Source organism: Primulina huaijiensis, chromosome 2 (genome assembly GCF_012295235.1).
Source record: "Primulina huaijiensis isolate GDHJ02 chromosome 2, ASM1229523v2, whole genome shotgun sequence".
In the NCBI taxonomy this organism is placed as follows: Eukaryota; Viridiplantae; Streptophyta; class Magnoliopsida; order Lamiales; family Gesneriaceae; genus Primulina; species Primulina huaijiensis.
In genome coordinates this window covers 25210041-25225909 of record NC_133307.1, presented here as the reverse complement: position 1 = coordinate 25225909, position 15869 = coordinate 25210041, and the positions used below count along the sequence as shown (strand labels likewise).

The window sequence follows — 15869 nt, the reverse complement described above, 5'->3', positions numbered from 1 at the left end:
ATATGTAAATATAGACTGTTACTAAAAAATTTATAATTTTATATTTGAAATAACATAAGAACTCAAAATATGGAGTCAAGAAATGAGTTTGAGTGAACGAAAAATTTAAACATAACACAAAAACTCTTGTGAGACGGTCTCACGGATCAATTTTGTGGGTCGAATTTCTTATTTGGGTCATCCATGAAAAAATATTATTTTTTATGCTAAGAGTATTACTTTTTATTGTGAATTTCGGTAGGGTTCACCCGTCTCACAAATAAAGATTCGTGAGACCGTCTCACAAGAGACCTACTCTAAACATAATTAATGCAAAAAAAAAATAAGTTTAATCAATTCAATATAATCAGTAAATATATTATTGAAAATTAATTGTATCTAATATTAGTAGTAATAGTTAATTTAGTTTCTCAAAGAGATGTGATCCTATTATTGGATTTACCATCTTTTGATAATTTTTTTTGTTTGAATTAAATTAATTGAATTTAAAATGAATCGGATGAATTTATTTTGTAGATTTGTTATAATGATTTGACTCTATAATTTTGAAATTTTAGACTTTGTGGGAAATGGTTGCAAATCTAAGTTTGAAACCTAAAAAATAAAAATAAATAAAATCTGTTTTTAGTTTAAATCTTTGTAACCTTCAAATCATCCTCATCAATTTCTCAATTAAAAAGTCTCAAGTCTTAACAATGTTCTTAACGTTTCGATTGTTGCGTTTTCTTTTATCGGTATACTCATATATTTATTTCAATATATTATACGTGATTATTATTCTACATTGTAATACACAAACATATATTTGTTGTGTACATAGATGATATGTGTTAATGTAGATGATTGATTTGATTAATAAATGATGGTATATATTTTTTATTTTGTGAATCAATCTCTATACTTAAAAAAGGGGTGTCTAATTGAAATAATAGACAATCCAATTATCTCATTTCTATTCTCCATTATCTATTCTATCTATCGAACTTTCTATTAAATTTATAACACGTTATTAGCACAAATATATATATATTTTTTTTTGAGATTGTTCTCCCAAAGACCACAACTTATTATTAAATCTTATATTTTTTAATAAATCAATTCATGTTCCTGAAGCAGTACAATCTTATAATTTTATTTTGATGCCTCTAAAGTGGTACCACACGATTTTATATTCTCACAAATTAATAATTATTTATAATTACAACAATTACTTGGACAATGGAATAAAATATGATTGTATACTTGTTTGTTGTTCTTGAAATTTTCTTCCGATGTTTAAATTCTATTCTTATCGTTTATAAGGTGAAATTTATCTGATTAATCGACGGAATGAATATTGTTTAATTATTTAAACAACGTATAAGTATGATCGAACGTTGTTGTTTTATAAAAAAAACTATAACTAATGGTAATAGTATAACTTTGATTTTTTTAATAAGTCAAAATTTCATGGTTCGATCGAATTTCTAGTTGGACCAATTATTGTGCCATGATTTATTAAATATGTACAATGAATTTTAAAATTTTACATTAATGATATAAACAATGGTAAAAACAATATATTTTTATGTAATTAAATTTATGCTCACTTGATCAAAAAAATACTCTTTAAAATAATAAAATATTAATTTGTCGATTAATTAAATCCTCTCCAAATTAATAAGTTTTTATGATCCCAACATTATTAATTTATAGATGTTTTATTATACTATTATTACTATAATTTTGTGAGTAAATGTGAACAATTTATATTTATATTTTATTTTTTAATAACTGATTATTTTGGAATTTTTTAACTATTTGAAACATTCTCGTGTTGAATGTAATACTCGTTTTTTAGTCCAATTATATAGATTTCTAAAAAATATATAACCCACAACAAAAATAATAATATCGCAGAATGGAAGAACTTTAATTGGTTGAATGGCTCACATCGCCCAATTAATTGAAAATTTTGGCATTCTTGTTTCTTGTAATTGTTATATAATTTATTTTAAATCAATAGTTTCTAATTTTTTAAATATTTCATTGGGCTAATTTAAGAATTTTCAGAATATATCTTTAATTTACATAAGAAATAAATACTATTATTACTATAATTTTGTGAGTAAATGTGAAAACACTATATTTATTTTTTAAATTTTCTTATTAATTGATTATTTTGGGAAAAAATTGTTAGGATCAGAAAATGTTTTTCAAATGCGAATATGGTCGGATCGGACTTGACTAGTGACGATATACATCGAATATTAAACAATATTTTAACCCAACGACTAGATAAAAAAATAAGACATACAAAGATATAAAGATGAAAATACATTGATTTATACAACTCTTTATATAAATATATTTTGATTAAGACTTATCATTGCCTAAATCAAAGCTCTTAGTATCAACACAATAACAATACAAATATCTTCATTCAAATAGACAAAACTTCCACACTTCTAAAAAGTAGTTTGAGCGGTTAGAGTTAGAAAGGTAGTAAGGATTTATCCTTGATGATCTGCTATAAGAATGAGTGTGTGCTAAAATGAGCGATTTGAGATTGTAAGATGTAGAGTGCTCGAAATCTGACAGATAGTTGTTGCTTTGATAAAATCAGTTAAATTGGTTCTTCGTCTCTTTCTTCAATCATGAATATGCCTATTTATAATGAAAATCCTTCAACGATAAAAAGATCATCAATGATCATATGTACTAGCATCTGACATATATAGAAGAAAACTGTCTTTTGTCCCCTTTTTTGTTTATAGTACGCCGTGATTAATGCATAATGACAATTATAAAAATATAAAACTTAACGACTTCTAAAAAGTTGATTAATTAGTGAGAAAGAATATGCATCATATCCTTGTCGTTTTAGGAGACATTCTTGCCAACTGAAGATGTCGGGTAATGTGCATTGATTGGTCAAAATATACTTTATAGAATTGAGCTAATATGCAGACGAATAGACTTGATTGTGTGAACATTACCAGCTAAAAACCAATCTACAGTTTGAACTTGTGCAATTAGAGTCTTGAATACAGCTCGACTTGACTTCGTAATGTTCAGCTTGACTTCGTAATGTCCAGCTAGAAACCTGTAAACACACAAATAGCAGCTAAACTCTAAAATAAATCGATGTTTTTTTATTATTACCAAAACTTAAAAAGTTTTCAAAGTAACAAAATTTTACCAAAAAAAAGTCCTAGCTCCATTCCTGTTTCTCTATCATAATCATAAATTAATAATTAATTAATTATATAGGTTCCTACAAAATATACCTTACATTAAAAATTAATATTGCAGAATGGAAGATGGGTCGTTGAATGACTCATATCGCCTAATTTTTGTGTTTTTACGTTGAAGTCTTTAACCGTGATTGAGTGTACTGTAAATCTGAATGGTGCACTTCTGCAACTAAATCGAATAAGAAAGAGAAAATAAAAAGAAAAATAAGAAAAGAAATAATGGACGCGTGTTAAGTGTACAATAAATAATTGTGCACTCTCCTGTATTTTTATATAAAAATGAAATATAACATATTAAATTAATTTATGATTTCATTTTTAAAAATAAATTAAGGCCTCGGTATATTTTCATTTTGGACCATACCTATTTTGACAAATTAAAATAAATTTTTTAATACATATTTTATCAAAGATGTTTGCCCAAAATTCCCCCTTCACCTATTCATATCAGGAATCGATTTAAATAATAGACATTAATTATACAAAATGAAACCAACTTTCAAAATAAAGTTGCCAGCCACATTCTTTCTTTCACTACCAAAATGCTTCTTTTGGTTCAGTGATCCATCTCGTAACCTTTGTGCACCAAGGGAAATTCTGAAATTTTTGCTCGTGTTTAATCAGGATATAATTAATAATTTTATGTAAAGAACCCAAAAAAAAAATTTCTTTTACATAAAATTAGATGATTTCACTTTAAAAAATCACTATTATTTAACGGATCACACAATTTCGATGAACTTCTTAATTTGAGCAAATAATTTTAAATTATACTATATATAATAATATATCACAAATATTACTTTGTGAGACGAATCTCCTATTTAGACCACACACGAAAATAAGAAAATATTACTTATTATTGTAAATATGGAAATGGTTGACTCGTCTCACGAATCACAAATAAAAATCCGTGAGACCGTCTTACAAGAGACCCACTATTAATATATTATGTTTCTTTTGTTTGATATTAGCAAAAGGATTTGGTGATGACTTGTTTGTTACAACAATTAAAATAGAAAGATCTATACGGCACTTCGTGCTGTATGATAATGAAAAGGATGAATATTGTTTATTAATTATTGTTTTTTTATGTTAATTGTATCTAGACATGAAACAATTGAAGTGTGATGCAGATTAAAATCAGTTTGATCCCAAGTGACTGACTATTAATTTGAATGGTAAATAAGTAAAAATTAGGAGTTTTTTTGGCTATAAAATTTATTTTAATTATTATTCCATCACGTATCAATCATATAAATTTGCTCGTTTTTCCACATGAAATAAAAACATCATTAGAATGCAAATTTAAAAAATTACACATTTTTCCAAGACATTGTTAATAGATGTATGTCAATAAATAAAAATAACAAGACAAATACTACTAGATATAGAAATTGGATTATATATATATATATTTGGTTATTTTTGTATGATAATAGAATTCACAGTCGCTATTATTAAATCATCATGCTAACGCAGTGGCCTATAAATCAAGTTAATCGGGTAAATCATACTAAACAAACCCTATACGACAGCCTAGAAAGTGTTGGAAAGAAATCAAACTTTCTGATTATTGATAATCGCTCACTTACTCCTACCACTATTCATTTCTTGTTGTAGACATAAATATGTCATTCAGTTGGTGCCGTGTTTACTCCATTATGGGCACTCCAGACTGGCTATAAAATGGCGTGAACCCACTGGCAAGCTTTTAGCACAGAAGCAGCATATCAACCTACAACCCAATAATTTCCCCTCTCACAAAATTTAATGGATTCGAAGAAAAGGTATATATTTTTCATATTAGCTATCAAATAGAAAATAAATCTTGCAATTATATGTATAACCTTTTTTTTTTTTTGGGTTTTTTGCATTCGTTTCTGCAGTTCAAATGCAGAGATTATCACTGTTGATGTTCATGCAGCAAGAAATCTTCTAAATTCAGGCTACCTCTATATTGATGTCAGGTCAAATTGAATTTAATTACGTTTTCCGGTCTATATTTGTTTACGAAATTACTATAATTTTTGGATTTTATTAAGGCTGTGATCTAAATTCCAAGCATTCAACATGCAATTTATTTTGTGGGTTTTTTCTGGTTTAAAAATTAAAATTTTTTAACAGGACCGAAGAAGAATTCCAAAATGGTCACGTGGAGAAGGCCTTCAACGTTCCATACATGTTTAGTACCCCAAATGGTTGTATTATATTTAATCTATTTTCTCTATTCTTTTTCAGGTTATTTATATATTCATATCATGATATTTAAAATTCAGGAAGAGTGAAAAATCCGAATTTTATGGATCAAGTTTTGTCCACACATGCCAGGGAAGATCATCTTGTTGTGGTAATTAATTAAATATTCATATATGTGGAGAAAAATATTGATATTAAAGAATTAGATGTAAAATGGTTCGCTTCTAATAAGCGCTTAAAAAGACTGTTTATCTCTGGATATTTATTACATTAGAGTGAAATCTAATGTCAAGAAATTAAAATTCCAGGGTTGCCAAAGTGGGGTGAGGTCTGTGTATGCCGCCACCGATCTTCTTGATGCTGTAAGGACGACCTAGTTTTAGCAATAATTTTTTATATACAAATTTTATGTTGATATGTGTGTGTGTGTGTGTGTGTGTGTGTGTGTGGTTAATGAATATATTGTTGACTATATTATAAAATGTGTAATCTATTTATATGATTGAAATTGTTATCAAATTATGATACTTTCGACATGAATCGGTGGTTTTCTATTGGTAGGGATTCGAACATGCATAGAACATGGGAGGGGGATATATTGCGTGGGTGAAGAGCAGTTTTGAGGTTAAGAAGCCAAATTTAAACCCACCTTCTATTCCGAAACAGCAACCCGTCAAGAAGCTAACTATGAACCCTCCCATGGTTCCGAACAGGGCTGCAATCGAGTCGACTGGCAATCTGCTTTGACCGTGGAGCTCTGATTACTACAAAAAAAATCGACCCAAATGGTGTTCTACCTTGTGTGGAAGATATATGTAATAATTTGTGCACGTCTGCAACATATTTTTAGAAGTAATGTAACAGGAAATCATCCTTCTATCTCAGACACAACGTGTAATATTATTTTGAGGAGAAGCTTTGAAGTGTTTGTTTCAAGAATTGATTCTTGTAGTAGATTTAATTCGAGTGTGTCAATTAACTATTCGAGGGGTCGAGTAGAATCGAGATTAATTGGTCATGCAAAACCAAATGACAAATCCAAATGCTCAAGTAACGAACTTTGTTTTCAAGGAAAAACGTGAAAATAAGCCAAAGCCCAATTTATGATGCCATGCAATCATGTAAACAAAAGATTTTACATCCCATTTCAAATCAAAAGTTTTTGAAGTTGATTTTGTGGTATTCAGTATGCAAAGTCGAAACTTGTACCGTGCCCAAAAACTAAGTCACAATGCTAAAAGAATGTGCTGCTGCGAGAAACCACAAACTCAATACATCATGTAAATTTAACCTCAGTCAAATCGCTAAATAAAAACAAAAGCTTGTATCCACACAATATCATGTAGTTCAAAACTAAAAATAAAGTCAGCATAAAGAGAATACCACAACGAAAATATCATAGTTAAGAATTACTCCAGTTCCAAGAAATGGTAGGCAAAATAAACTGAGTCGCTCTTCCAAAATGCCCCAGGTTTTCGAAAGAAACCATTTCATGGCTTCATGTTTACAACGCCCGAGAACGAGTCAATTAACTGTCCAGCCAAGCAGCGCGGATCATCACCCATAGTTCGTATGAAGGTACGTATGACATCGCGTTCTTTGGCCGTGGCCTTCAAGCCTAAAAAAGAGAGGAATTTCATTCTGAAAATCCCCGAGATATAGCCCTCAATTTCCAGTTTACGGACAACCTGCACTGCCTCTAGGAGGTCATTAGCCATGAACGAAGGCCCATCTTGATCAACATCTTTAATTGACACGAGTTCAGAAGGGGCAGCTTCATTCAGGTCAGGCAAAGTAGAGTTGAGGTCGAGCTTATATGTAGCCTTGAGGGACTTCTCTTTCGGTGAAATTTCAACACTGGGATCATTACAACTTCCACTGCCGTTGTCAGCATCCACACCAGAAGCACCGGCCACAAATTCTTGCTCTTGATTAGTAGCTAATTTATTGTTGAAAAAATTCTGACCGATGGATTGAAAGTCTCGAAATGCGTAAGGTTTGGAAACCGCTAACCTCATAGCTGGAAGCATCTGGACAGGGTAGTCCTCTCTTTTTTGTTGTTTGCGAACGTTCTTATCCCTTGTACCTGAAGATGACCTCTTGAACACCTCATTCTTGAACGATCCCTTGCTGGACTTTGGAATTTCAGCCATTTGACACTCTTACAATTCTGGCACATAAAGAAATAATTATGCACACAATGCAACAAAAATAAAAGTTTGAATAAATCAGCTCCCATCAACTAAACGCATTTCTGCTTCCATAACCCCTTATTCCACAAAAAACTCGGTGTCTACTTGGGGGGTTTACAAGAACTTGGCTTTTATTTCAGATTTTCTATACCAGTAATTTTCATCAAACCACTATCCAGTTTTCACAAAACCTTTGAACTTCACGAGAATATTAGGCAGCAAACAACAGTTTTATCATCACTTTTCAGTTCCTAACACAAGCCCATAAATTGCGGAAAGCAGCCGCCAGTTAGTATATTATCCAGAATGTCAATCGATGTCACCTGGCCTACACTACATGCATGATAGCATACTATTGTTGGCCAATATTCACTAATCCAATTTCATATAGCAACATTGAACTTACCAACAGTGAATTTTTTCGCTAGATAAATTCCTATACGATCATCACTGAAAAAAAAAATTTATACGCCACAAAAGTAAAATGTTATTAGTCCATGGTAACACGTTCATGCAACTAATAAGACACCAGGACAGTAATGGAGTCCGATTCTTTCTCTACAAGTCAACATGGATATTTTTCTAGTAATCCATTCATTTCTTGGACATCTTGTCAAAATAAATCATATACCAATATTCAGGAATGTCACAATTGCAAAGGCATGACTCCAGAAACGATATGTAAGCAGAGTAGTCGATATTAAATATATTGAGGATAAGTAATTGTCACATAATTGGTTCATTTAGTAAATTCTGAGGTAAACACGAAAAGAACCTTATATCATCATTCATCATTGAAATTGAAACAAGAGAAATTATTTTTAACGGAAAAGGGATGTTCACATCCAAAGCCCTAGTCATTTAACTAAATTTGTTTCACCATTGCCAAAAGCAACTACGCATTAATAAAATCACAATAACAATTATTTTTAATGGAAGAGGGATGTTCACATCCAATGCCCTAGTCATTTAACTAGATTTGTTTCACCATTACCAAAAAGCAACTAGGCATTAATAAAATCACAATAACATTGGCAAGCACGTCAACCCAAAACGCTTGAAGGAAAAAAGATCCGACACCCGACACACGACTGCCCACTTTTCTCAATACATGTAATAAGTTAATTCAATGACTTTTCTCCAAAAATGGGATTGAATCGAGATACTCTACCTTGCTCACATGTCACTTATAGAAGTGAATTTCACTCAATTGGCTTCAATTTTCCGAAAAAATAGCATATGAAACCTAAAAAAATTTACTTCTCAATTCCAATAAATTTTTCTTATGGTGGACTATAGATCATATCAATTTACTAATATAAAGAATACATCGAACACACACAAACAAAAAATTACGATTCCCAACAAAACTAAACCATACATTGGAATATAAGAAATCGAATTCAAGTTTTAACCTCTTACAGGTACGAACAAACAATAAATTTTATACAAGAAATAGCTGGCATGCCTTACCCCTAAAAAGGATGGTTTGGATCACAAATGCCCTTCTCTTTGTTTTGAATGAAAAAGTAATGGAGTTATGGAGATATGCGAACCAGAGAACGGAATAAATAATAAAAAAAAAAAAAAGCTTTTAAAACGTTATAATACGACGTTGACAAAATCTGGGTAAGATTACACAAATGTAGCCCATTAGATTGGATCCCACTCATATGTTTTTGGCCCCAAAAAATAATTAAAGTGATGTTTATCTTAAATTGATTTCACACTTACTGGCACGAAGGGGGCTGTTCCCATTAATGGTAGCCTTCACTAACACAAGGAACATATCCGCAGAAAATTATAAATATCGTTTTATTAACTTTGTCAGTCTTAATCCCTTTATTGTGTTCCAAAACACATAGAATAAAAACAAAATGGTCCCATCGCTTATCTTTCCACAAACTAGTAATCTAATGCACTGGATCAACTCCAAAGTTCAGTCTATCAAGTCTGGGTCAATATCATTTTGTTTATCTTTATTTTGCCTTTCAATATTTTCGACATAAAAATCCGCTAGAAGTGGGGGTCCTTTATTCGGAAATATGCATAATAATTGGTATGATATAGCACGGCAATCGTAAGTGGCTTTATTTATTGAAACCATCATAATCAACAATGACGTTTCATTTGCACATGACCAATCAGGAGTTCTTGCTAGTGCCGCATGTGTTTTTAATATAATATAGAAAGCAATTGATCTAGCCATTATCATCAACTTTACATACCTCCATGGAATCTCAATTGAAATAGCATGAAAAGAAAACCGAGTTGCGAAGGACAAACTCTCACATTTGGGTGAACAGTGATAACGGAAATCACATTCGAAGTGAAGTAGGCATCAACAATTCTCTCCATCCTTAAATGATGGACTATCCACTACAGTTGAGGAAAGTGAAATAGTGATAAACAAGAGAAAATCTAAAATAAGAAAACAATAGAAAGAAAGAAACGTACAAGATGCGCATTACATTCCCATCTCTGATTGATCCAATACAGACTTGATAACACCAAAAGAAGCCATGGAACACCATAGATATCACCCTGTTCATAAAAAGTTCGTATCTCATGCTCGGATAATATTTGCAGACCAAAATAACATAAATATGAAATAAGTCTAGTTCAACGCTTCACACAGATGTGCATCGCCTTTGAATTCAATGAAAAATAGATGAACATGTGTCATTGTGCATGAAAAGGCAAGGAAAACCAATTCAGAAAAATAAACTGCCAAAACAGTTGTTGAAACATATACCGAAATTGACTCACAAGTTACCCAGTTCTGAGTGACCGGTGACGTGGACTCCGAAGAGACCTGTGACAAAAAACCAGCCACTGGATATCATGAGAACCACGTAGCTGACTTTTTGACCCTCTTTCACATTAAAATGACATGCTTTTTCATCTTCTTTCTATAAAACCCCTGAGTGTCAGCAATCACCTTGTCATAGATTTCCTTGCATTAATAACCCCTTCCCCTGATTAGCATATTTACCACATAGAAATCTTCTGGCTCCGAGCACTTTGATTCCAGGGTGCCTACAAGTTTAGAGCTGTAATTCCTATCACGTTATCAATGGAAAATGATGAAGTGCAATCAGGAACAACGTTCCGCTTAGCCTCCAAATATACATCATACTTAAACCTTTGGATGTTGATCGAGTGAAGCTGAGCACGAGTGTTGATTTTTGTGAGTCCATGAAATTTATCCCACCCAGAATGTGGAGAATGGCTGTGAGGAAATGCCATACAACTGGAAATGATATTCAAGGAATCTTAGTGAACTTCAAAGATACATGATACAAGACACACAAAACTTCTTTTCATGAAAACCGTGAATGTGTAGTAAATGCTCAGTTTCGCCGGATAAAATTTGGTATTCAAAGTCATAGAAGCATCGAGTGAAAAAAAGGAATCACTTTATAGTTGCTTGATCATACAAAATCAATTATAGTTCCTTAAATAAATAATTCAACACATAAATTCTCCAAAAGGTCGATATCTAAAAATGAAGAAAAAGTCAGGGTACATTCCAAGGACCAATTATAAGGACTAAGCACATTCCAATGAAACAGTGTGTTGCGGGGTCATAGTTAGGAATTGTAGTAGTGACGAAGTAAGACTCGAGTTCCTTCACAATTTTCACAAGTAAGACACGGAAAATAAGGAATAAAGGCAGTGGTCAATATTAACCTAATCTGCGTAAAATAAAAGAGAGTGGTGACACATAAATGGTCCACTTCAACAAGGAGAACATAAAAAAACCAGAAAATTTTCATGGATTAAAGCCCAAAGGATAAATGGCATTTATTTGAACCAAATAAATGCCATTTATCCTTTGGGTAAATGAGAAACGGGAACCACAAATTAGCATATCCAAAAGCAACTCAGGGCAAATAAGATACTAAGATGTGCGATAGAATATTCCATTTACTCCGTTTTATTTGTATCCCATTATAGCAAATTTTCAAGGTATGAAAAATTGAAAACAGAACTAAACACTGACTAATTCGATACATCTTAATTTCACCTATAGTGGCAAATTATCCCATCGGTCAACAAAAATGCAAATCTAGGAAATTATTCCAGTTTAGACTTTAGAGTGCCTTATGCTGCACATAAATGATAATATACTTATGGAGATTGCAGCGTACTGCAGGTAGATGAAAACAGATAGGATAAATTAATAGTATGCATATCTAGCTATTCACAGTTGGTGCACATCTTTTATAGAGAAAAATATTAACAACCCCAGGTACATTGAAGCAGTGCACATTCATTGCAAAGATACATTCAGCTTCATAAAAGCCCCAAGTTTCATTGATGCTGCATGTAAAAAAAATTAATTTATTTTCAGCTTAGATAAAGCCTATTATCTTTGTATTTCCCAAATTGAACTCCCAAAAAATTAAAACTAGCATTTACAATCTTTATTGCTCTATCCTACTGTTCTCTTTCTACCACATACTGCTCTTCACGTAAAATTATCACCTGTCCGCTTTTACTGAAACTTTGCATAAAAGGAAACATGTTCATTGTGCTGCCAAATGAATGGTGATACATGGGGTAAATCTACTGGAGATTCACACATTCCCTGGAGAAGATCTTAGGTTCAGCTGCCACCCGACGGTAACAGAAAGTGTGGATTAAAAGGATCGAGGCAAGTTTAGTCCCCTCCATTGAGGATGATGATACCGTTTGAATTTTAATTTAAAATTTTGACATTCTCACCTTGGATTATGACATATGCAGTATAAGCTATCATTTTTTTCTTCGCGGAAATTTTGTGGTAAACAAGACGGAAAATCGAGTTAAACAACCAACAAACACTTCCATGGAGGTACTGACAAAATAAACTCTGCAAATCAAACAAAAAAACAAACATAATTACGAAAACAAAAAATGAAAAGCATGAACATACATGTAGCAACATGTGTATAGGGATGGATTGAGTCCGTGAAAGCTAAAAAAGAGCAACGCTCTACCACAGCCATTGTAAATTTCATTCTTTTGTCCTTCGTACCGCCACCAACTAATTGCTGGTGCTTGGGAAAGGCAGACAGAGCTGTGTATAATAATTTTACTTCTATATATATATATATATATATATATATATATATTGGAATCATGTTATATATGTGTACATTGTATCCAAATTTTCTAATAATTATCATATCTTGTATCCATGTTGTATTTGTGTTCAAATATCCATAATTGTGCATCATTAATCTTTGATCAAAATATATGCATTTTATATCTAATATTAATATTAAGATGACCAATATCTGTCAAGTATATGATTCATCATAATTTAAACAAACAAACGAATTAAAGATTTGAGTATTGAAGCAGCCAGTTAAATCGTGCAGTTTCTACATTGGTTTCCACCTTGTTCTTTTTTGGTGGTCTTTCTGGAGAGAGCAACAATATACTGATTTAGATGTTGGTAAACTTCTAACATATTTGAGATCTATTTTGGTGTTCCATAAAATTATAACCCAAATATATATATATATATATATATATCTCGAAGTAAACATCAATCGGCATCAAACCATTTGCAGTGCAAGAAAGGATGGGAACTACAACCTCATGCACAATAGTGAATAGGTATGAAGTGCTGATAGTAAATAATCATTTCATCAATACTATCCCACACGGAATATTGTCCAAACATCACCAATAATATTCTAAACATGGAAAAGCACCTTAAAAACTCGTAAACTGATACACTAATAAAAGATTTTAGCCATCTCCAAAATATAGCGAATAAAGCAACAAACACTCAAGGATGCAACACAAACTAAAGCATAGTATTCCTAGAATCTACATGTATGAAGAAATTATTCCACATAGAATACGATATGTATTTGTCAATCTATGATGCAATAAATAAAACATAAACTATTGGTCTAAAAGTAGGTGATAACTCATACATCACACATTATCTTATATTCAAAACTCATAATTTTAAGTGTGGAAAAGGGGCAGCCTTGGCTAGCACAAACAAGTAAGAGACAAAGAGGTCGGTGACATGTACATGTATGAGACATCGGTAACCACTATATATTGGAAAATTTCCAAGTTTTCCTTCCTAAAATATCGAAGGAATTCAAATGGGGATATGTCACAGAATACCCGAGGGAATGAATCTTTTTTTAAGATCATGACAATGTAGATTTGAGGTGACGGGAACAATCAAGTGGGTATGGAGTATATCAATTGAATTATGTCATATAAAAAAATCACAGAGCTTAAAAGTTGATGAAAAATGGTATCAGTCATCAACTCTATTCCTAAATATTCTTACAGCGCCAGCTTCATAGAAATAGTACACACTGATACTATCATATACAAATCCATAAAAAGTAAACATGATCGATAATAACATATCAACCATTCATATCCAAGTAAAGCATCGCCTCAAATAGCATTTTTCAGTCAGTCAAACTGAGAACAAACTATCTGCAGGCAGCTTAAAATCAACATCAAGATAATTGGTTCAATCAGTTTCTCAGACCACAACCACCAAGTAAAAATAATCCCTCGAGGGCATCAATAAAACAGAGCCTAAAACCATGAGAACGTAGATTATAGGGTACTCCAACCATTTACACGCGCAGAATGGTAAGATGACAAGAGAAAGAAGTAAATACAATGACAACCAAGAAAGAAAAATATTTCCAATTGTATACCAACCAATTCAAAGAAATTCCCTTCGTCAATCAGTTGATAGCATGCCGACCAAAATTAACCAAACATCACTCTATAAGGCTATAACTATAACCCAGGATGTTAAATATTTAAAAGAAAATAACAAAACCGGAGCCAAAAAGAAGAAAGAAAAGTCACAACAGATCATCTGCGAGGCGGTTCCGTGCATTCCCTAGCAAAATGTCCAGACTCCCCGCAGTTGAAGCACTTCCCTCCGCTGACCCCGCTGCCTCGGCCTCCAAACCTCCCAAAACCACCACCACCACCACCACGATTGCTTCCACCACCCTTACAGTCCCTCGCCATATGCCCCGGCTCACCACAGGCAAAACAAGCTCCACTATTTCCACATCCGCGACGGCTAGCACTTGGACACTCCCTCGCCAGATGCCCATACCCCCCGCAGTTATAACAACTGCTATCATTCCCGCCACCGATTCTGTCGATGCAATCCCGAGCCATATGCCCAAACTCACCGCAATTATAACATTCACCTCCGCCGCCTCCACCATTCCTCCGATCACTAAACCCGTATCCACCGCCAGCTCCGTCACGATTATTTCTGTCACTTCCCCGCCGTACAAGGCCACCTCCGGGTGCGGTGACGTCAACGGCCTTAGTCTTGTCGCCCTCCAGAATGATCGTGAACTCGACGATTTGGCCCTCGCGAAGAGTACGAAACCCGTCAGATTTCACGGTGGTTTGATGAACGAAAAGATCTTCGCCACCCTCGTCGGGTTGAAAGAAGCCATACCCTTTCTGATCGTTAAATTTCGTCACCACCCCTTTCGATCGAGTAACCTTCTCCTCTCCCATGATTGGTGAAGATCACAAAAACTCCAGCAAATACAGGAATTTGGAATTTCAATATGAAACAAGTCAATTGATTAGTGAAAATTTGCAAGTGAACGTATTACAACTAGGCCTGTTCAATCCAATCCCAATATACCCATTGTTTTTTATTATCTATATTATACTGGATCATTAACTTTGTTACACTTAAAATAATTAATTTTTTGATATGATGATCTTTTTAAAATTATATATATATTAATAAAGTTTTAAAATTTTAATACAAGTTATGTGTATTTGCTAAGTTTCAAGTTTTCCTATTGGATTTTTTTCTTTCTTTTTTTATTTATTTTTTTATTTATATATCAAAATTGCATTATAGTTCATCACTATTTCTTATAATTATANTATATATATTAGCAGAGTTGTTTGCTAGATTTAATAAGTTCCCGCCTAAATCACATTCTAAAAAAAGAAATAAATGAAAAATATGGCTTATATATTATAATAAATGTCTAAATATATTTAATTCATTATTAAAACTGCATATTAATGTTTGTGTGTATAACTTCTTGAAAATTGAATATCTTCTTGGAATTACAAACCAAATTAAATTACATTTCAAATTTCAAATCCAGAAATTAAATTCAATTCTGGGAATTATAAACCAAATTAAAATTGTTATTCAAAATTTAAATATGAATTCTGAAAATTTGAAACATGTTTCAAAAATTGT

General features: G+C 32.3%; 1 protein-coding gene and 1 pseudogene across 18 annotated transcripts; one reads left to right on the top strand and one right to left on the bottom strand.

The window, feature by feature from the left end:
* Nucleotides 1–4860: 4860 nt before the first annotated feature.
* On the top strand, nucleotides 4861–6374 carry LOC140970928 (thiosulfate sulfurtransferase 18-like; annotated as a pseudogene).
* Nucleotides 6375–6711: 337 nt separating this feature from the next.
* On the bottom strand, nucleotides 6712–15259 carry LOC140970921 (uncharacterized). 18 transcript variants are annotated; one of them, XM_073432909.1, is made up of 7 exons: nucleotides 14483–15113; nucleotides 10773–10880; nucleotides 10623–10689; nucleotides 10404–10442; nucleotides 10085–10171; nucleotides 9856–10006; nucleotides 6712–7605 (listed from the first exon to the last, which is right to left on the bottom strand). In XM_073432909.1, the coding sequence occupies exons 1-7, from the start codon at nucleotides 14851–14853 to the stop codon at nucleotides 7598–7600; spliced, it is 831 nt and encodes a 276-aa protein (XP_073289010.1). In that variant the 5' UTR covers nucleotides 14854–15113; the 3' UTR covers nucleotides 6712–7597. The 18 variants fall into 18 exon arrangements, 8 of the variants coding, with proteins under 8 accessions (XP_073289010.1, XP_073289015.1, XP_073289014.1 ...); XM_073432914.1 differs by having other exon boundaries at nucleotides 9856–9921; nucleotides 10099–10171; XM_073432913.1 differs by having other exon boundaries at nucleotides 9856–9921; nucleotides 10397–10442; nucleotides 10623–10666.
* Nucleotides 15260–15869: the final 610 nt, after the last annotated feature.

Excerpts from the sequence above, each read along its gene's own strand:
- LOC140970921 (XM_073432908.1), bottom strand. The coding sequence starts at position 14,853 with ATGGTGGAGGCGGCGGAGGTGAATGTTATAATTGCGGTGAGTTTGGGC. Across the intron at positions 10,881-14,482 it reads AACCGCCTCGCAGATGATCT|TTGTATGGCATTTCCTCACA; the intron begins GTTGTGACTTTT and ends TATCATTTCCAG. Across the intron at positions 10,007-10,098 it reads GATCAATCAGAGATGGGAAT|TGGATAGTCCATCATTTAAG; the intron begins GTAATGCGCATC and ends CCTCAACTGTAG.